This window comes from Anomaloglossus baeobatrachus, chromosome 7, assembly GCF_048569485.1.
Source record: "Anomaloglossus baeobatrachus isolate aAnoBae1 chromosome 7, aAnoBae1.hap1, whole genome shotgun sequence".
In the NCBI taxonomy this organism is placed as follows: Eukaryota; Metazoa; Chordata; class Amphibia; order Anura; family Aromobatidae; genus Anomaloglossus; species Anomaloglossus baeobatrachus.
In genome coordinates, this window is record NC_134359.1 from 146885129 (window position 1) to 146907136 (window position 22008).

At 44.7% G+C, this 22008-nt stretch overlaps 1 protein-coding gene across 8 annotated transcripts in view; it reads right to left on the reverse strand.

Moving 5' to 3' along the window:
• OSGEPL1 (O-sialoglycoprotein endopeptidase like 1) overlaps positions 1-22008 on the reverse strand; it is a 1349050-nt gene that overhangs the window by 493451 nt on the left and 833591 nt on the right. For 7 of the 8 annotated variants that reach the window (XM_075317748.1, XM_075317740.1, XM_075317741.1 and 4 more), the window contains one exon: positions 4006-4085. The exons of the other annotated variant lie outside the window; for it this stretch is intronic. In XM_075317748.1, the coding sequence (XP_075173863.1) occupies positions 4006-4085 (80 nt within the window). The remainder of the gene's footprint in view (positions 1-4005; positions 4086-22008) is intronic. 8 annotated transcript variants of the gene reach the window in all.

The window sequence follows — 22008 nt, forward strand, 5'->3', positions numbered from 1 at the left end:
TGTATATCATGCACGGACAGACACTCTACAATGCAAGGCCCAACAGAAAGGGGCCTGGCTGTATCCTGTACAAACAAAAAAATATGAGGTTTTTGTTGGTATTTATGGCCATAAAACGTAAGCCTACACCCTCGTCAAGGGACCTCATGTCTGTAGGTCCCTACACTAAATATAAAAAAAGCAACAATAAGAGGATAATGTCCTCCAAAAATCAAGTATTACTCACAGCAAGTTGGGCTGCAGTGTGTACATCGCCCTGGCCAAAAACTGATGCTCTAGCAGGATACAGCTAAACCCCCACTAAGTGGAGACATCACAGGTGCAGGAGAAGCACATCACACACACACCTTCATGGAATGGAGGGGAGGTGACTGCTAGATGATAAAACTGCACACAAGTGGCTTGCATAGAGCGCTGTTCACATGCAGATGACACAGTCACAAACCCGCAGCCTATTAGGTAACGCCCTTCTATTAGATCAGGCGGGCTGCCAAGCCGTACTCCACTGTATATCATGCACGGACAGACACTCTACAATGCAAGGCCCAACAGAAAGGGGCCTGGCTGTATCCTGTACAAACAAAAAAATATGAGGTTTTTGTTGGTATTTATGGCCATAAAACGTAAGCCTACACCCTCGTCAAGGGACCTCATGTCTGTAGGTCCCTACACTAAATATAAAAAAAGCAACAATAAGAGGATAATGTCCTCCAAAAATCAAGTATTACTCACAGCAAGTTGGGCTGCAGTGTGTACATCGCCCTGGCCAAAAACTGATGCTCTAGCAGGATACAGCTAAACCCCCACTAAGTGGAGACATCACAGGTGCAGGAGAAGCACATCACACACACACCTTCATGGAATGGAGGGGAGGTGACTGCTAGATGATAAAACTGCACACAAGTGGCTTGCATAGAGCGCTGTTCACATGCAGATGACACAGTCACAAACCCGCAGCCTATTAGGTAACGCCCTTCTATTAGATCAGGCGGGCTGCCAAGCCGTACTCCACTGTATATCATGCACGGACAGACACTCTACAATGCAAGGCCCAACAGAAAGGGGCCTGGCTGTATCCTGTACAAACAAAAAAATATGAGGTTTTTGTTGGTATTTATGGCCATAAAACGTAAGCCTACACCCTCGTCAAGGGACCTCATGTCTGTAGGTCCCTACACTAAATATAAAAAAAGCAACAATAAGAGGATAATGTCCTCCAAAAATCAAGTATTACTCACAGCAAGTTGGGCTGCAGTGTGTACATCGCCCTGGCCAAAAACTGATGCTCTAGCAGGATACAGCTAAACCCCCACTAAGTGGAGACATCACAGGTGCAGGAGAAGCACATCACACACACACCTTCATGGAATGGAGGGGAGGTGACTGCTAGATGATAAAACTGCACACAAGTGGCTTGCATAGAGCGCTGTTCACATGCAGATGACACAGTCACAAACCCGCAGCCTATTAGGTAACGCCCTTCTATTAGATCAGGCGGGCTGCCAAGCCGTACTCCACTGTATATCATGCACGGACAGACACTCTACAATGCAAGGCCCAACAGAAAGGGGCCTGGCTGTATCCTGTACAAACAAAAAAATATGAGGTTTTTGTTGGTATTTATGGCCATAAAACGTAAGCCTACACCCTCGTCAAGGGACCTCATGTCTGTAGGTCCCTACACTAAATATAAAAAAAGCAACAATAAGAGGATAATGTCCTCCAAAAATCAAGTATTACTCACAGCAAGTTGGGCTGCAGTGTGTACATCGCCCTGGCCAAAAACTGATGCTCTAGCAGGATACAGCTAAACCCCCACTAAGTGGAGACATCACAGGTGCAGGAGAAGCACATCACACACACACCTTCATGGAATGGAGGGGAGGTGACTGCTAGATGATAAAACTGCACACAAGTGGCTTGCATAGAGCGCTGTTCACATGCAGATGACACAGTCACAAACCCGCAGCCTATTAGGTAACGCCCTTCTATTAGATCAGGCGGGCTGCCAAGCCGTACTCCACTGTATATCATGCACGGACAGACACTCTACAATGCAAGGCCCAACAGAAAGGGGCCTGGCTGTATCCTGTACAAACAAAAAAATATGAGGTTTTTGTTGGTATTTATGGCCATAAAACGTAAGCCTACACCCTCGTCAAGGGACCTCATGTCTGTAGGTCCCTACACTAAATATAAAAAAAGCAACAATAAGAGGATAATGTCCTCCAAAAATCAAGTATTACTCACAGCAAGTTGGGCTGCAGTGTGTACATCGCCCTGGCCAAAAACTGATGCTCTAGCAGGATACAGCTAAACCCCCACTAAGTGGAGACATCACAGGTGCAGGAGAAGCACATCACACACACACCTTCATGGAATGGAGGGGAGGTGACTGCTAGATGATAAAACTGCACACAAGTGGCTTGCATAGAGCGCTGTTCACATGCAGATGACACAGTCACAAACCCGCAGCCTATTAGGTAACGCCCTTCTATTAGATCAGGCGGGCTGCCAAGCCGTACTCCACTGTATATCATGCACGGACAGACACTCTACAATGCAAGGCCCAACAGTAAGGTTAGGGACCTACAGACATGAGGTCCCTTGACGAGGGTGTAGGCTTACGTTTTATGGCCATAAATACCAACAAAAACCTCATATTTTTTTGTTTGTACAGGATACAGCCAGGCCCCTTTCTGTTGGGCCTTGCATTGTAGAGTGTCTGTCCGTGCATGATATACAGTGGAGTACGGCTTGGCAGCCCGCCTGATCTAATAGAAGGGCGTTACCTAATAGGCTGCGGGTTTGTGACTGTGTCATCTGCATGTGAACAGCGCTCTATGCAAGCCACTTGTGTGCAGTTTTATCATCTAGCAGTCACCTCCCCTCCATTCCATGAAGGTGTGTGTGTGATGTGCTTCTCCTGCACCTGTGATGTCTCCACTTAGTGGGGGTTTAGCTGTATCCTGCTAGAGCATCAGTTTTTGGCCAGGGCGATGTACACACTGCAGCCCAACTTGCTGTGAGTAATACTTGATTTTTGGAGGACATTATCCTCTTATTGTTGCTTTTTTTACATGTTGATTCATACCGTTTTTTATTTTGTTTTTTACATATGGCTTTCTGATCACTCTTTATTTTTTTTTTGTGTCAGTATGATTAAAAAGCTACATTTTTGGAGTGTTTTGTTTTATTTGCTACAGTATTTTCTTTATGGAATAAATAATGTGACATGACAGTTATAGGTAGAGACATTCTGACCGCAGCAATACCAATTATGAGTACTTCTCTATTTTTGTTTTAACATAAACGCTGCATTTTTAGTGGCAAAGTAGGTTTTCGTTATTTGTATGCGCTTTTTTTCTTTACATTTTTATACTTTGTTAAACTGTGGGACATGAATACGTTTTACTTTGATACCGGTAGCTAATCTCATGCATTGCCATAGCACCAAATAAAAAGGTACAAATCTCTAGAACAGTGTGATGTATTGACAAAATTAAAACAATCGGAAGCAGCAGCAATGAAATAAGGGCTCATGTGCACGTAACTGCTGAATATTCTGCAGCGTTTTGACAGAACATGTGCGCTTCAAATCGCTGCAGAAACACTGCAGAATGGATGCAGTTTTATTGTATAAAAAAAAACTATTTCATGTGCTCGGGATGCTGCCCCCACCATAGACAGAATGGGAGCTGCATCCATAGCGCACGGAATAATTGACATGCTCAGTTTATGAAAGCACGGATTTGGGTCAAAATTTTAGCACCCAAATCACTGCGTTCCAAAAAGCAACGTGCGCACGTATCATGCACAATCTACATAGACTGTGGTGGGGACGCAGGACGCATCATTTACGCTGCAGTGCAATACGCAGCATAAATGCATGTAAGTACGCAACGTGCGCATGAGCCCTAAGAGTGAAAACTGCCTACTTTTGACCTAACCGGTTGTCTTCCTGGTGGTTATTGTCAAGAAAAGCTGTGAAACAGATATACTTACCCTCCAATTACCATTATACTGTCTTCTATTTTGAATGTTTCAATAATAAGCTGAAGGCAAGATACCGCACCTAGACGCTCCTACAATAAAATAGATTAAAAGATAAAATAAAAGATACAAACATAGATTAAGGTGTATCATGTTATTAGGGTTTTGGTTTGCATTTCCAGTTTCTTTGGGTGGATGTTCAGTAATATGTAGCACTGGACATCCTATAAGGTTATGGCTTGTCTTTATTCTGTTGATAGCTAATATTTTAACCTGTCCTTATATCAGTAAGTATTGCCTTTTTAATTTTACTAAAGGGGTTGTCCGGGATTTTTTTATTAATCTATAAATTTGCAGATGAATAAAATAAACTCATCTAGATGCATCCCCATAAGTGGCACCACTGCCTCTCCAACAATACTTCAGTCTTTCCTGGTGATGTCATGACTACAGTGCAAGTGACCACTGCAGCCACTCACTAATCTCAGCAACTGTGCCAATATTATAATAATAATTTTTTTCTTATAGCGCCAACATAATCCGCAGCGCTTTACAATTCAAAGATTCATATACGAAAAAAAGTCATAAGTAACATTTAACCCCTTCACGACCCTTGAAGTAACTGTATGTCATTGAAGTTGGTTCGTTCACGACCTATGACATACAGTTACGTCATGACGATCACAAGGGTTCCTGCGCTGTACCCCCGCGATTGACGCTCGGTCACTGGCTAATGTTAAAGCTAGGACCCGGCTCTCACTGCTAGGAGCGGTCATGGTCCAGCTCCATTATATGGAGATAAGGTATGCACACCAGTGACTATGCAAGGGGAATACATGTAATAGCAGAAACTGCTGTGTGAATACTGACATGAAAAATCCAATAGCTATATGTAAGAATGAAAATGTGAAAAATGGAACCTGCATTACTGCCATGAACATATGAATTAAGAGAAATTTAGCCATTGAATTGATAAAAGCAATAGAGCCCCAACACTACGCCAAAGTATTTCTCTACGTTGGGGTCCCTAGCTAGTGTGTCCCCTCTCATGCAGTTAAAAAAAAAAAACTTACCGTGTATGGGAAGCGGAGACCCAGGCTATATATGCGTATAATATGGATTGGCATATTAATTCATATGTTCATGGCAGTAATGCAGGTTCCATTTTTCACATTTTCATTCTTACATATAGCTATTGGATTTTTCATGTCAGTATTCACACAGCAATTTCTGCTATTACATGTATTCCCCTTGCATAGTCACTGGTGTGCATACCTTATCTCCATATAGTGATGTTTTTTTAGGTTTTTTGCACCCAGTTCAGACTTAAAACGGTGTTCTAAACATTATTCCTTATTTATGGTCCAGCTCCTTGCAGTTTAACCCCCTAAATGCTACGATCAACGCAATCGCAGCATTCAGGAGGTAGGGAGAGGAATCGCTTACCTCTCCCTGGCGATCGTGTCCCTGTAATGAGATCACAGGGACCTGATTGCAGCCATGGTAACCCAGGGTCGTCAGTTTGCCTCACAAACCATGCCAGATGAATGGTGTGTGAGGCAAAGTGTAGGAGCTGCTGCTGCTCTGACACTTATAACTCATTGCAGTGGTTTATATCAGTGATTAGATCACTGAAAGTAAGTGTCCCATCAAGGGACTAAGGCCCCTTACACATTGCGTTTTTCTCTACGTCCACAGGTCCCGTCGGGGCATCCGTCCGGACCGCCCCTCCCCCACTCTGCAAAGCGTGCTCCGGACGCATGCGCCCGACAGGGCCATTCACTGTTATGGAGCGCACTGCGTTAGCGTGTGCTCTGTTTTGTGCCATTTTGTGCACATATACGTTTCTGCAGACGGACACCCGAACGTAGACCACCTACGTTCGGGTGTCCGTCTGCAGAAACGTATATGTGCACAAAATGGCACAAGACAGAGCACACGCTAACGCAGTGCGCTCCATAACAGTGAATGGCCCTGTCAGGCGCATGCGTCCGGAGCACGCTTTGCAGAGTGGGGGAGGGGCGGTCCGGACGGATGCCCCGACGGGACCTGTGGACGTAGAGAAAAACGCAATGTGTAAGGGGCCTAAGTTTAAAAAATTAGTAAAAAGTAAAAAAAAAATAAATCTGAAAATAAATAAAAATAATATTCCATTAAATATGTAAATGTAAGTAAAAAAAACTACACCAAAAAAAGTACACATATTTTGAATTGCCACATCCGTAATAAACCCGATCTATAAAACTGCTACACTAGTTGACCCCTTCAGTGAACCTAATAAAACAACATAAAAAAGCTTGCAAAAACTATGTATTTTCATCATACAGCTGAAAAAAAAATTAGAATAAAACACAATTAAAGAGTCATATATAGAAAAAAAAGGTCATCTTGTCATGCAAAAAAATAAGCTGCTATATAGCTCCATCAATGGAAAATGAAGTCATAGCTCTCAGAATACAGCAATGCAAAAACTGATTTTTTTTTTTTAATAAAATTGTTTTTATATTGTGGAAGCGGTAAAACATAAAAAAAAATACATAAATGTGATATTACTGTAATTGTAGTGAGCTGAAGAATAAAACGGTCTAATCACTTTTATGGCACAGTGAAGGGTGTAAAAAACAAACAAACAAAAAATTCCTGAATTGCTGTTTCTTCATGATTCTACCTCACAAAAAGTGGAATAGAAAGTGATCAAAAAATATTGTGCTGCCCAAAAAGATACCAATAAAAACTCCAACTCCTCCTACAAAAAGCGATAGCTTTCAAAATTCAGCGATGGAAAAAAATCTTTATTTTGTAAAAAGCGCTTTTAGTGTAATAGTCACCAAACCTAACAGAATAATTATAAACCTGGTATCACTGTAATTGTACTGACCAGAGGAATAAAGCCGGCAAATCACTTATACCGCAGGGTGAATAGCGTAATAAATAAAGCCAATTCTTCAATCGCTATTGATTTGTTCATTCTGACTCTAAAACATCGCAGTACGGTGCGGCTAATATTTATCAAGTGCTCTACACTGAGTGCTTGCACCAGTATTATGTATAAAGATGTGTGCCCACGGTCAGGAATAGCAGAGTTTTGGATGCCACGTGTTTTTGCTGCGCCCAAAATGCTGCATTGCACAGTACAAAAAAAGAAACCAAAAAAATCAGCCAGAGCATGAGGTGGTATACATGCATGCACGTGTTCACGCTGGCCATATGACAAAATGAAAATAATATGGACGTATACCCTGCTGTAACTAAATAAAAGAATAGTGCATATGACTAAACATAGGGTACTTTTTGATCAAAAAAGCATAAAGCCATCCCACTGTGACAAGGTGTACCCAAATCAGGACTATACCTAACACTCTAGTATTAAAACCTCAACATGTGTCAAAACAGACCTCAATCTGAGCAAGGGCAGACAATGTCCTGACTATGGAGAAATGCCCAGCTCAGTGAAAAGGGGGCCACACCCCATTTGTACTGAGTACAGAAACTTTGGTTTTTGTAGTCTCTTGTACTCAGTACAAATAGGTTGTGGCCCCCTTTTCACTGAGCTGGGCATTTCATCTCCCATGGCTGTGTGTCCATAGTCGGGACCCAGTCACTATCTGCTCCTATTCAGATTGAGGTCTGTTTTAACACATGGTAAGGTTTTAATACTAGAGAGTGTTATATACCGTCCTGATTTGGGTACACCTTGTCGCGGCGGGATGGCTTTACGCTTTTTTGATCAAAAATAGTGTTTACTAAGTACTTTATGTTTATTCATATGCACTATGCTTTTATTTACTTACAGCAGGGTATACAGCCATATTATTTTTATTACAAAATAATCACTGATCTCGGGGAGACCAGCCAGAGAAAACACTGCCGGCAGCCAGCGAGGGCGCTCAAGACAGTGAAATCCTAGGTACATTGCCCCCTGGGAAATATGCAAATCAAAAAAGTCTGTGGAGTCTCTGTTAGGAGTCTCAACACAGAAACCAGCCAGAAATCCCTCCGGGAAGGACCCAACCAAGGGGTGGCTCTTTTTAAGAGACCACCATAACCACCATATGAAGTGGCCCTTTTAGTAGACCTACTAGGCATTGCTCCCACCTGGCCAGAATCCTACTCCACACTGATGAGGGGCAATACCCCGAAACAGCTGTCGGTGGATGGATACCTGGCCTTGGTATTTCCCTTTATATGAAGTGAAAGCTGCACATCAATTTCAGAGTAATATGAGCAAGCATAACTGCTTGATGATACATAAAGAATGAAAAATACAACTAGCCATATGAAAAATGGAAAAACAATTTTTTGGTGATATTGCATAACTGCTGAGGAGTTATGCAATATCACCAAAACAATTTTACTCTGAATTTGGTGTGCAGCTTTCACTTCATATAGATTATGTACTTTTTGGCTAGCACCCTGTTCACATTTACAATGGAGTTCTAGCAGTCATTTTGATTGTTATGCAGTTTTTTTTCTGTCTGAGAACCCAGTCCCGCCCTCTAGCCATGATTATTCAACTTCCTATATAGCCAGGTCCCTTGCTTCCCATACACAGCAGGTTTCAGCCGCACATAGAGGTAACATTTGGTTAGGTACCCATGCACACAAGCAGGTTTTAACCGCATATAGAGGTAACATTTTGTTAGGGACCCCATAAATAAGAGATTACCGTGAAGTGGTATGGGGCAGTAATGAATTGATCAATACATTAGCTAAATATCTCTTTTTTTCAAAATAATCCTCAGCAGTTATGCAATATCACCAAACATTTTTTTTTTCCATTTTTCATATGGCTAGTTGTATTTTTCATTCTTTATGTATCATCAAGCAGTTATGCTTGTTCATATTACTCTGAATTTGGTGTGCAGCTTTCACTTCATATAGATTATGTATTTTTTGGCTAGCACCCTGTTCACATTTACAATGGAGTTCCAGCAGTCATTTTGATTGGTATTTCCCTTGTCATATCTTTAAACTTGTCAAAAAGTTGGATATTGACTAAAAGGGCCACTTCATATGGTGGTTATAGTGGTCTCCTAAAAAGAGCCACCCCTTGGCTGGGTCCTTCCCGGAGGGATATCTGGCTGGTTTCTGTGTCGAGACTCCTAACTGAGACTCCACAGACTTTTTTGATTTGCATATTATTTTCATTGTAACGTACTAGCACAGTGGATGGATTTATAGAAATTCCATGCCCTCTGTGCTTCTTTGTCTGCAGCGTAAACTAACATGTGGAGCGGCTTCTCATTCTGTCAATTTATGCTTGCGGAGATGAGTGTCCTCAGATGGGAAAACAGAGCGAAAGTCCACAGTGCCCGAAACCCTGATCGTGGGCACAGGCAGCTGTGGTCTCCTGCAGAGAACACTTGCATTTCCACAGGGGAAAACATGCTGCGTCTGGGACAGTGTATGTGCATATTGTGTACACATAACCTAAATCTATGAAAAACGTGATTCAGAAAAAATTCCCAACAGAAAATTCACTGTAATGAAGGAGCCACTTTGACCTCATGTCTGGCCTGTGGTGCAGTGGCGTCCATCTTTTTACGCCTCTTTTAAGGTGTGCACAAAAGTTTTTTTTCTCCTTTGAAAAGACAGACACAGCTGAATAGAGGCCAAACGGAATCCGGAGTAACTCTGCTGCCTCATTAGTGAATGGATCTGTTGCAGGTTTCACCTGAATTACGTATTTCAGAGATGTAGATGGAAACCCTGATGTAAGTGCTCATCATAGAGCACAGAATAAATGGGAACTGATCCAAAATGTTCAGTACCAAAATCGCCACCAAATAGCATTCAACTAAACCCAGAAAAACACAAGTACCCACTCAGGTCCATCATCAGTTAACGGAAATATAAGGGGCTTCCTTAATCTTCCTTAATACTAGTAGCACAAATACTATGGAACAATGCTATGGTTCCCACCTCAAAAAGAAATCCAGCAATATCTGCATTCCCAAATCCAAATGCCCCCTCTTCTGAGCCCCACAATATGCCTAAACTACAGTTAGCACCCACATGTTTGGCATTATTGTAGTGAGGGTAGCCCACCTAAATGTGCAGGTTTCCAGAAGAATGAGCTGGGTACAATGTATGGGCACTACAATGTATTGGGCACAACAAGGACTTATTCGCAAATTTTAATTCTGAAACATTCACTTTGTTTGACATCATGGGTGTTTTCCAGAGACTAAATAGTCACTACACTCATAGATACTGTAACTTCTCAGAGGGATATAATTTCCAAAATTTGGTCACTTGAGGGGGATTTCTTCTGTTCTGGCACTTAGGGGCTCTGGAAATAGAGTCCACAAACTATTCTAGGAAAATTTTTGCTCCAAAAATCAAATGGCACTCCTTCCCTCCCAAGCCCTGTGATGCAGTCAAACAGTACTGTACAGTAACATGTGGGGTATTGCCACGTTCAGGGGAAATTGTGTAACACATTACGGGGCCTTTTTTGTACCTATTTCCTGTTATACTCGCCGGGTGAGCAGAGATGTTTAGTGAACCAACTGGGCCACAGCACACAGAAAACCCAGAGGGGCTTGACCTGTGCCTGGTCTTCTCCAGAGCACCTAATGGTGAGGTTGTTACACTGCAGGTATGAGTCTGGGTTCCACTCGGGAAGACATGTGCTGCGACAGCTGTCCCCAGGGGTACAGGAGCGATTGTCTCTGGCAGTAGATTATAGCAGGTGTCGGGATTCCATCCGAGATGGATGGTTGGATACTTGCAGAGGCGAGTATCATGTAAGCCAGCCAGCGTAGATGGTAGTGGCAGCAGTGGAACAGCAAGGTAGCACAGCACTGAAATATAAAGAAGTGTCAGCAGCAGCTCCAAGGGACCTGACAACTAGCAATGACTCAAACTCAATACCCAGGCACCTCCATAGGGCAAAGGTGCCTTAAGTACCTGCAGCCTCCCAGCTGACCTGGGAGGCACTTACGGGTTAAGAGGATACTGGCCCCTTAAGAAAGGGGGCATTGCCGCGGGTGCACTCTACGGGCATAGGCCGTAAGCCTGCAATGTGTACAGACGTTTTGTGAGGCAGTAGCATGAGACGGGAACGGGACTGCCACCGCAGGACTCTTGGACATTTAAGGACACAGATGTCCTCACTGGGGGAGGTGGGCAGGACAGTGCGAGGACGCTGGATCAAACTCCACCAAGGGAAGACGTTTGACCCAGTCACTGTTATGCTCATTGACGAAGTGCCGCAAGAAGTTTGTCAAGATCTGGTTTACCTGTTCCACTTGGCCATTGGACTGCAGATGATAGGCCAATGAGAAGTCCAAGGCGACATCCAGAAACTTGCAGGTAGCCCTCCAGAATCGAGAAGTAAACTGGACACCTCTGTCAGATACAATGTGAAGTGGTAGGCCGTGCAGCCAGAAGATGTGCTGGATGAAGCACTCAGCGAGCACTGGTGCAGAGGGTAAACCGGTCAGCAGCATGAAATAAGCCATTTTGAAGAATCTGTTCACCACTACCCAGGTGATGGTGCAACCAGAGGATTCGCCAATTCGTAATAAAGTCAATCCCAATGTGTTGCCAGGAGGCAAAAGGCACCGGCAAAGGAAGCAGTGGACCGGCAGGAACTTTCGCTTGTGTCTTGTTGCAGGCACATGAGGGTCAGGCCAACACAAACTCCAGGACTTCTTGTCGCAATGTAGGCCACCAATAGTGCCGCAAGACTATCTACAAAGACTTCTTCTGTCCAGCATGACCAGCCAGCCGAGAGGAATGTCCCCATTGAAGAACTTGCTTCCTGTCTGCTTCAGCAATGAACGTCTTACCGGGGAAAACCTGGGACATATCTATGGGAGTCACTGTCACCATCCTAAAAGGCTTGATTATATGTTGAGGCTCCTCCTCTTCCTGATCAGTCAACAGGAATGCCCACGACAGTGAAACAGCCTTGACAATCTTTTAAGCACGACGGAAGTGCAGCACAAAGTCGAAGCAGGCAAAGAATAGCGACCACCGGGCTTGGTGTGGGTTCAAAGTTCTTGTGGTCAGTGTAGATGATGACAGGGTGCATCGCTCCTTCCAGCAGGTTCCGCCATTCCTCCAGAGCCATCTTGTTTGCCCGTAGTTCCTGATCGCCAATCGAGTAGTTGCGCTCACCTGGAGAGAAAGCTCTGGAAAAGAAACAGCAGGTTACAGTCTTAGCCGTAGCCGATTTCTGTGTGAGAACTGCACTGGCACCAGAGGAAGAAGCATCCATTTCTAGGGTAAACTGCTTATTAGACTCTGGTCTATGCAGTGCTAGAGCCAAAGAAAAGGCCTGCTTGAGGGAAATGAAGATGTCTTTTGCTTCTGGAGTCCCTGCCTTTGGATTTTCCCCTTTACGGGTCAAGGCTGATATGGGAACAGCCAGGGACGAGAACCGCCTATAATAGTTGGCAAACCCGATGAACCATTGGATCGCTTTCAGACTGTCAGGACATGGCCATTTCAATACTGCTGACAACTTGACTGGATCCATCCTCAGGCTGGCATCCGAGATTATGTAACCTAAGAAAGGCGGGGACGATTGCTCGAACAGACACTTCTCGCATTTGGCATATAGATTGTTCTCTCTTAACCTCTGCAGCACCTGCCGAACATTGTTTCTGTGCATAGGAAAATCTGGTGTACAGCAGATCTCGGAAGATATCATTGACGAATTCCTGAAAGACCGCCAGGGCATTGCTGAGCCTGAATGGCATTACCCGATACTCATAGGGGCCGTCACGGGTGTTGAGGTCAGTCTTCTATTCATCGTCCGACTGTATCCAAACCATATTGTATGCACCATGGAGGTCCAGCTTGGAGAAGATCCTCTGAGTCGGTTGATCAATTCTGGTATGAACAGCAGCAGATATTTGTTCTTGACTCTGATGTGATTGAGCTCTCTGTAATCCATACATGGCCGTAGAGACCGGTCCTTTTTCTTAACAATGAAGACACAGTCTCTGGCTGGTGAGGAAGATTTTTAAATGAAACCTCTTGCCACATTCTCCTTTATGTATTTGGACATCCCTTGGGTCTCATTCTGAGACAGGGTATAGATACAACTTCAAGGAGGAGTAAACCCAGGAAGTAGGTCAATCGGGCAGTCATATTGTCTGTGTGGCGGCAGATTCTCGGCCTCTTTGTTGTCAAAGATGTCCATATAAGCACAGTAGGCGGACAGCAGACCGAGAAGATTAGAGTGTCTCAGTGGTGGTTGGGGATACTGCACAGATATAAGACAGTTTTCGTGGCAGGTATGATCCCACCTGAGCATGTCTCCAGATCTCCAATCTAGGACTGGTTCATGCATCCTCAGCCACAGTAGGCCTAGCGACAGCGGATGCAACATTCCCGGAAGGACATGAAAGGCAATCTTCTCCGTATTCAGCATTCTTACACGTAGGACAACCTCTTCGGCGACAAACTAAATGACCTCAGCCAGAGGCTTTCTGTCTACCGACAGTAATGGAATAGGAGTTTGCAGCTGACGGACTCCTATACTGATCCAAGCCACACATCCAAGCCCTCTTCAACTCATGCCGATTACAACTCAAAAACATCTCCCGGATCCGTGCTTTCCTTAACCAAGAATCAGCAAAAACATTAGTGCTTGCCCTCATCATCTCCCGCCTCGACTACTGCAACCTCCTGCTCTCTGGCCTCCCTTCCAACACTCTTGCACCCCTCCAATCTATCCTAAAGTCTGCGGCCCGCTTAATCCACCTCTCCCCTCGCTACTCCCCAACCTCGCCACTCTGCCAATCCCTTCACTGGCTTCCCATCACCCAACGACTCCAGTTCAAAACACTAACCATGACATACAAAGCCATGAACAACCTGTCTCCTCCCTACATCTGTGACCTAGTCTCCCGGTACCTACCTGCACGCAACCTCAGATCCTCACATGATCTCCTTCTCTGCTCCTCTCTTATCTCCTCTTCCCACAATCGCGTACAAGATTTCTCCCGTGCATCCCCCATACTCTGGAATGCTCTACCTCAGCACATCAGACTCTCCCCTACCGTGGAAAGCTTCAAGAGGAACCTCAAGACCCACCTCTTCCAACAAGCCTACAACCTACAATAGCCCTCAGTCCAGTAGACCACTGCGCAACCAGCTCTGTCCTCACCTATCATACCATCACCTATTCCCTGTAGACTGTGAGCCCTCACGGGCAGGGTCCTCTCTCCTCCTATACCAGTCTGTTTTGTACTGTTAATGATTGTTGTACGTATACCCTCTTTCACTTGTAAAGCACCATGGAATAAATGGCGCTATAATAATAAATAATAATAATAATACTCTGTTGTATGAAATTCCCATCAGCTCATGAGTCCAGAAGGGCCATTTCAGAGAACCAAGAGTAGCCACAGGTTACGGACACAGTAATACAGAGAGGTGAAGAGGACTTGCCATCGCTTAGGGTAGCCTCTCCTACTGACCCTAGGCAAGAAAATTTCATGGAGCTTCCACAGTAGCAGCACCTACCATTGGTGCAACGAATTTCCTGGTGGTGGCGGACAGACCACACTTGATCAATCTCCATGGAGTCTAGGCCCGCAGGTATGGAAGAGACACTGGCATGAGGAACTGAGGACCTCAGAATAAAGGGTACTGGGTGTGACTACCTCCTCTCACAAGCATGTGCCAGAAAGCGCAGGTCAATCTGAACGGCTAAGCTAGTCAGATTGTCCAAAGAGGAGGGTAATTCGTCCTTGGTTTTACCAGATAGGCCTCGCCAGAATGCTCCAACCAATGGCTCATTGGTCCAGTGTAACTCAGAGGATAGGGTGTGGAATTTTATAGCATATTGGTCCACGGTGAGATCTCCTTGTTGAAGGTCAAACAGTGCTTCAATAGTGGATGCAATGTTGCAAGGTTCATCAAAAACCTTACAGAAAGTTTCCAGGAAGAGAAATAGTTTTGAGACTAGTGGATCCATTCTCTCCAGAAATGGATTGATCCAGTCCAGGGATTCACTATCTAGGTGAGAAGTCAGGAAAGTCACATTGGCGGCATCTGTGGGGTACTGCTGTGGCAGGAGACGGAAGTGAAACTGGCATTGGTTGAGAAACCCACGACAAAGCTTCAGATCCCCTCGGTACTGTGGAAGTCTACTGAAATGAGGGGGTGAACTCCCAGCTGGGAGAGGGACCGGGCCCGTAGGCGCCAAGACTGCGGGTTTAACGGCTTGGCTCGTAGCATTCTGCAGGGACATCAACCGTTCATCTAGACTAAATACAGTGTCTTGTCAAAGTATTCGGCTCCCTTGAATTTTTCAACCTTTTCCCACATTTCAGGCTTCAAATATAAAGATAAAAATGTTAATGTTATGGTGAAGAATCAACAACAAGTGGGACACAATTGTGAAGTTGAATGAAATTTATTGCTTATTTTAAACTTTTTTAAAAAATAAATAACTGAAAAGTGAGGCGTGCAATATTATTCGTCCTCTTTACTTTCAGTGCAGCAAACTCACTCCAGAAGTTCATTTAGGATCTCTGAATGATCCAATGTTGTCCTAAATGACTGATGATGATAAATATAAGTCAAGCCACCTGTGTGTAATCAAGTCTCCATATAAATGCACCTGCTCTGTGATAGTCTCAGTGTTAGGCTATGTGCGCACGTTGCGTACAGTTCACTGCAGAAATTTCTGCAGCGATCTGAAAAGCACATGTGCGCTTTAAATCGCTGCAGAAATGTCCGTAGTGAGCGCCGATTCCATGCGCTCTGCCTGCAGCTCCTCCCATAGACAGAGCAGGAGCTGCCGGCAAAGCGCACGGAAGAAGTGACATGTCACTTCTTTTTACGCAGCGCTTCGGCAGGAGCCGAAGCCTTGCGCTCTAAAATGCCACGTGCGCACGGCCCCTGCACAATCTCCATAGACTGTGCAGGGGACGCAGGACGCATGCAGTTACGCTGCGCTACAAAGCGCAGCGTAACTGCATGAATTTACGCAACGTGCGCACATAGCCTTAAAGCGCAGATAGCATCATGAAGACCAAGGAACACAACAAACAGGTCCGTGATAATGTTGTGGAGAAGTTTAAAGCTGGATTTGGTTACAAAAAGATTTCCGAAACTTTAAACATCCAAGGAGCACTGTGCAGCAAGCGATCATATTGAAATAGAAGGAGTATCATACCACTGCAAATCTACCAAGACCCGGCTGTCAATCCAATCTTTCATCGCAAACAAGGAGAAGACTGATCAGAGATGCAGCCAAGAGGCCCATGATCACTCTGAATGAACTGCAGAGATCTACAGCTGCAGAGATCTACAGGGAGAGTCTGTCCATAGGACAACTGTAACGCCTGCCTGGATCAACAGACTCAGACAGGCTGTAATGGACAGACTAGGGGGAAGCCCCTCACCAAGCAGGACCCCCAGAACCCTGAAACCCTTTAACCCCTATACAGAGATTTGGAATTACACAGGGTACTGGAGATTTCTACCCGTGGAAGGCTGCAGTCCGAGAGAGTAGTCGTCAGGCAGGGTCAAACCAGGAATAGCAGAACAGGGACAGAATCGGCAGGCAAACACGTAAACAGAAAACGTAGCAGTGGTGAGATCCGGGTCGGGCAGCGAGGTACAAAAACAGCAGGCAGAAGGGTAGTCAGGAAACACGCAGAAATCACAGGAATCAAAATACAAACAGCACATCAGCCAGGACTATAGAACTATCTCTGGCAGTGGTCATGTGACAGGAGGGGGAATAAGAAGGGTGTGGTGTCTTCCCATCGGCTGTAGCTGAACGCTGGCAACCTCAGCTGGAAGACACATGCCACCCACAGTCAGCCAGCAGTACTGCAGATACCAAGATAACCCAGCCCAGTGGATGATCGGAGCCTGCGCCCACCGGTGCTGCTGGCATCGACTCCTCTCCCATCACCAGCACCATCCACGGCAGGAACACGGCATCGCCTGGTGATCAGAGCAGAAGTCGCTGGAGCACACTCCGGCGGTGACGTAACAACAACAATCAGTCGTACACTGCACAAATCTGGCCTCTATGAAAGAGTGGCAATGAGAAAGCCATTTCTCAAAGATATCCATAAAAACTGTCATTTAAAAAGTTTGCCACAAGCCATCTGGCAGACACACCAAACATGTGGAAGAAGGTGCTCTGGTCAGATGAAACCAAAATTGAACTATTTGGGCACAATGTCAAACGATATGTTTGGCGTAAAAGCAACACCGCTCATCACCCTGAACACACCATCCCCACAGTCAAACATGGTGGTGGCAGCATCATGGTTTTGGCCTGCTTTTCTTCAGCAGGGACAGGGAAGATAATTAAAATTGATGGGAAGATGGATGGAGCCAAATACAGGACCATTCTTCAAGAAAACCTGTTGGATTCTGCAAAAGATCTGAGACTGGGACAGAGATTAGTCTTCCAAAAAGACAAAATCTACAATGGAATGGTTCACAAATAAATGTATCAAGGTGTTAGAATGGCCAAGTCAAAGTCCAGACCTGAATCCAATCGAGAATCTGTGGAAAAAGCTGAAAACTGGTATTCACAAACGCTTTACATCCAACCTCACTCAGCTCGAACTATTTGCAAAGGAAGAATGGGCAAGAATTCAGTCTCTCAATGTGCAAAACTGATAGACACATACCCCAACCGACTTGCAGCTGTAAACGCAGCAAAACGTGGCACTACAAAGTATTAACTTAAAGGGGACGAATAATATTGCACGCCCCACTTTTCAGTTAATTATTTTTTAAAAAAAGTTTAAAATAAGCAATACATTTTGTTCAACTTCTCAATTGTGTCCCACTTGTTGATGATTCTTCACCATAACATTAACATTTTTATCTTTAGGTTTCAAGCCTGAAATGTGGGAAAAGGTGGAAAAATTCAAGGGAGCCGAATGCTTTCGCAAGGCACTGTACTTCAGCACCCGACCTTGCTGATGAGAGATCTTTTGTTGGAGTTTGACAAGCTTGGCATTGGTGGTTGCGTGATCTGCCAGTTGCAGAGAGCTGTCAGGTGTCCATAGCCTGCAGAATGGTCATGAGACAGTGTTGTTCCTGCCACACATGATCAAGTTCTTGCTGAGCCGAGAACGCAGGGGCAGCAGGCTTCATGGCCTGGGCAAAGTATTATACTCGCCGGGCAGGCAGAGATGTTTAGCATACCCACTAGGCCACAGCACACAGAAAACATAAAAGGGACTTGACCTGCGCCTGGTCTTCTCCAGAGCCCATAATGGTGAGGTTGTTACGCTGTAGGTAGGAGTCTGGGTGTAACTCGGGAAGACTGGTGTTGCGACAGCTGGCCCCAAGGGTACAGAAGCGACTGTCTCTGGCAGTAGATTATAGCAGCAGCAGGTGTTGGGATTCCGTTCGAGATGGATGGATGGTTGGACGGATGGATGGTACAGCAGCTGCGACCGGCATGGATACTTGCAGAGGCGGGTATCATGTAAGCTAGCCAGCGTGGATGGTAGCGGCAGCAGTGGAACAGCAAGGTAGCACAGCACTGAAATAAAAAGAAGTGTCAGCAGCAGCACACAGCATGATATTAGCAGCAGCTCTAAGGGACATGACAACTAGCAATGACTTAATGCACAGGCACCTCCCATAGGGCAAAGGTGCCTTAAGTACCTGTAACCACCCAGCTGACCTGGGAGGCACTTCTAGGTTAAGAGGACGTTGGCCCTTTAAGAAAAAGGACGGGGACGTGGGCGTGGCCTACAGGAATAGGCCGGAGGCCTGCAAGGTATACAGACACTCCGGGAGGAAGCAGCATTACACGGGGAAAGGACCACATGCACAGGACGGCTGGACAGGTGAGGAAATAGACGTCCTCGCTGGGGGAGGGGGGCAGGAGAGTGCAAGGACGAGGGCATTACACTCCCCTTGTGAAAATTGGAAATTTCGGGTTAAAACATTTTAGTGGTAATCATTTTTTATTTAACGTCCAATAGTATAACATTTTGTGACACACCTGTAGTGTCCGGGTCTTTATCAAGTCGCTAGAGTGAAAATACAAACATATAATCAAAATTAAAGAAAGTATATACAATATAATATGTACAGTAATTCCTAATATACAATATAGACAAAATGTATACAAAATATATGCAGATACAACAGATCAGAATAACAAGTCCTGGATATGGTGGTATGTAGCTATGGGAACAGTTCCTACGGCAACATGGTAACAGGTAGAATGTTATGTTCTGTTCAAATTACAAGTATCATATTTATATGTTAACTGGCTACTTTCACACATCCGGCTTGAGCTCTGCGGCTCAATCCGGCTGTGCAAGCTATGCAACGGATGCGGTGAAAACACCGCATCCTTTGCATAAGTTTTTCCTTTGCGGCCAGTCCGGATTTTGCCGCTTGCGGCATGCTACTGAGCATGCGCAGTGGCAAAAACCGCATGCGGCGGCCGGATGCGGTTATTGCCGCATCGCGCCGCATCCGGCCGCCATAGGCATGCATTGAAAAATGCGCCGCATCGGCCGAATGCGGCGCGATGCGTTTTTTTTTGCCGCACGAAAAAACGTGCCAGGCAACGTTCCATCCGGCCGCCGCATCGGCTAAATCTGCCGCATGCGGCAAAAACCGGATGGAACGCAAGGCCATGCGGCACAATGCGGCACTAATTAAAGTCTATGCAGGAAAATCGCAACCGGCAGCAAAAAAAAACGGTTGCGATTTTCCTGCAAAGTGCCGGATTGTGCTGCATAGCAAAAACCGGAGGTGTGAAAGCAGCCTTATAGACCCAAGATCTGTTGTATCTGCATATATTTTGTATACATTTTGTCTATATTGTATATTAGGAATTACTGTATATACTTTCTTTAATTTTGATTATATGTTTGTATTTTCACTCTAGCGAGTTGATAAAGACCCGGAGGGTCGAAACATCGTTGGATTTTTTGCTTTTCCACGTTTCATTAAAAATTATTTCACGTTCAATAACGAGTGCAGTGAATTCATTCATATATGACTTTCGGGTATCGCCCCATTTTCACTAGCACCATCCTCAACTCAGCCTGAGTGCAAACCATTCAATTTTTTTATTAGAGTACTATTTTGGTCTTTTGCACCGCTCCTAGATGACAACTTCAACTTTCACTTATAATGCCGCAGAAGCCACACAGATCATTGCACGAGTGACCTCATCAGGCGACTTCCTCTCAACACCTACTAGCGAACTACGGAGTCGCGATTACGAGAAAGAAAGAAAACACCTGGTGTCGTACGACCTTCACCGTGCTACGCTGGCTGAATACTATAGACAGAACAAGATTCCCCGTGGCCTGAGGAGTCACCTAAGACCCACCCTTTTTCTGATAAACAGGAGTTCTGTGACCGATACCATAAGATCCTCAACAAATGCTCCCTGGACCTGATTCTATTGAATATCTACAAGGAGCCGTCACTGAATCACAAGCCAAAGTCACGGCCATTGAGACACAGCTGATCTCAACATTGTCCCCATCAGATTGGGATAGTCTCAAGTCTAGGACTGAATCTATCCTGGAACAACATCGCCTGATACTTCAGGACCGGAAAAAACAAAAATTTCAGAGAGACAACAAGGACTACCTCAACAATAGAGTATATAGATGGAACGAGTCCTCCACATCAACTACATGACGCAGACCATCGGGACCATGAACCTATGGAACCTCTGGTTCAGACAGCGACAATTCCTCTGGCCCTCATTTTCCACCTTTTTTTTTAGCTCAAAGAAAAGGGAAAGGCCCTCAACAAGGCGGTCCCACTACCGGACCCAGTCTTCGTATGAACACACGCTCCCAGACCCAGTTAAGAAACCAAACCTGGTAGTCAACATTTCATCTTATAGTCTATCCCCCATTGAACTCAAAGTATTACAGAAAACCTAGCACATACAAACCACCCTCCACTTATCATGCTATCGAAACCTACATTGACCTTGTAGTTTTTTCTTCATTGAATTGGTTGGTGGCTGACCCCCACCTTGCTATGCACCCCAATTTAGGATGTATTCCATCTGTCTAGATTTTGGCGGTTGATGACTGTTCACATTCAGTCATCAGGCCCTGTCCACAGGCTTTTTACTTCATGCAGCATTTGCTTGGACCTGTCCCGCCCACAGCCATGATTCAGTCATGGGTACGGGACTGAAATAGACCAGGTGAGTGCTGCTAAGAGCAGTTCTACTATTTCATATGTGAGGCCGTTTGGCACATTTTATAAAAATATTTTAGTGTTAGGACTGCCCCAAATGAGATTTGCCGTGGCGTGGCGGGGTGGCTCAAGAAATTGCAATTTTTTGCCAAAAATCTCAAATTTATAATAAGTACAGTTGGAATTTTTAGTGCTGTAGTGCACATTTAGTGCTAGCTTTTTTGTTTTTTCTTCGCTGTAGAAAAAAGAAAAAAGGTAGGCACTCACCCATAACGGTAAAAACAGTCCTTTATTGGAACCGGACAGGAGGAAAAAGGGGAGGATGCGGGAAGCAAGGACAACGGCTGCCGTTTCACGCTGGAAGTGGCACTTCTACGAGTCTATACGTCACTAACTCACCTCCCACATCCTTAAAGGTGAGTACAGGTGACAATACTAATTGCACTGAATGAAGCCAAACGACATTCTGAATAAAACAATAGTGTTATTATAAACATGTTAAAAACAAAATATTTGTTATTACAAAACTGAGATATATATATATATATAATCAGGAGTAATAAATGGGAAACCTTAGAAAAAATCTAAAGAATGCAAATAAAGATCATTTACAAAAAGACCGAAAGTTCATTTTTTTCATTAAGGCCTAAAGTGCCAAGTGCTTTCAGGTCAATTATCCGGGGGGTCTTCTTTTTGGAAGAGGGTTTTATGATAGTTCCCCCCAAAAGGGGAGTTAAAAACTCTCTCAATACCAGCAAACATTAAACATTCTGGCTTGACTAATATGTGCGAACATGATCAATTAGTCTAGGAGACCCTGTGAAATAGAGTTAAATGTTTACGAAATCTGATGAAAAGGGGATGAATAGTTTT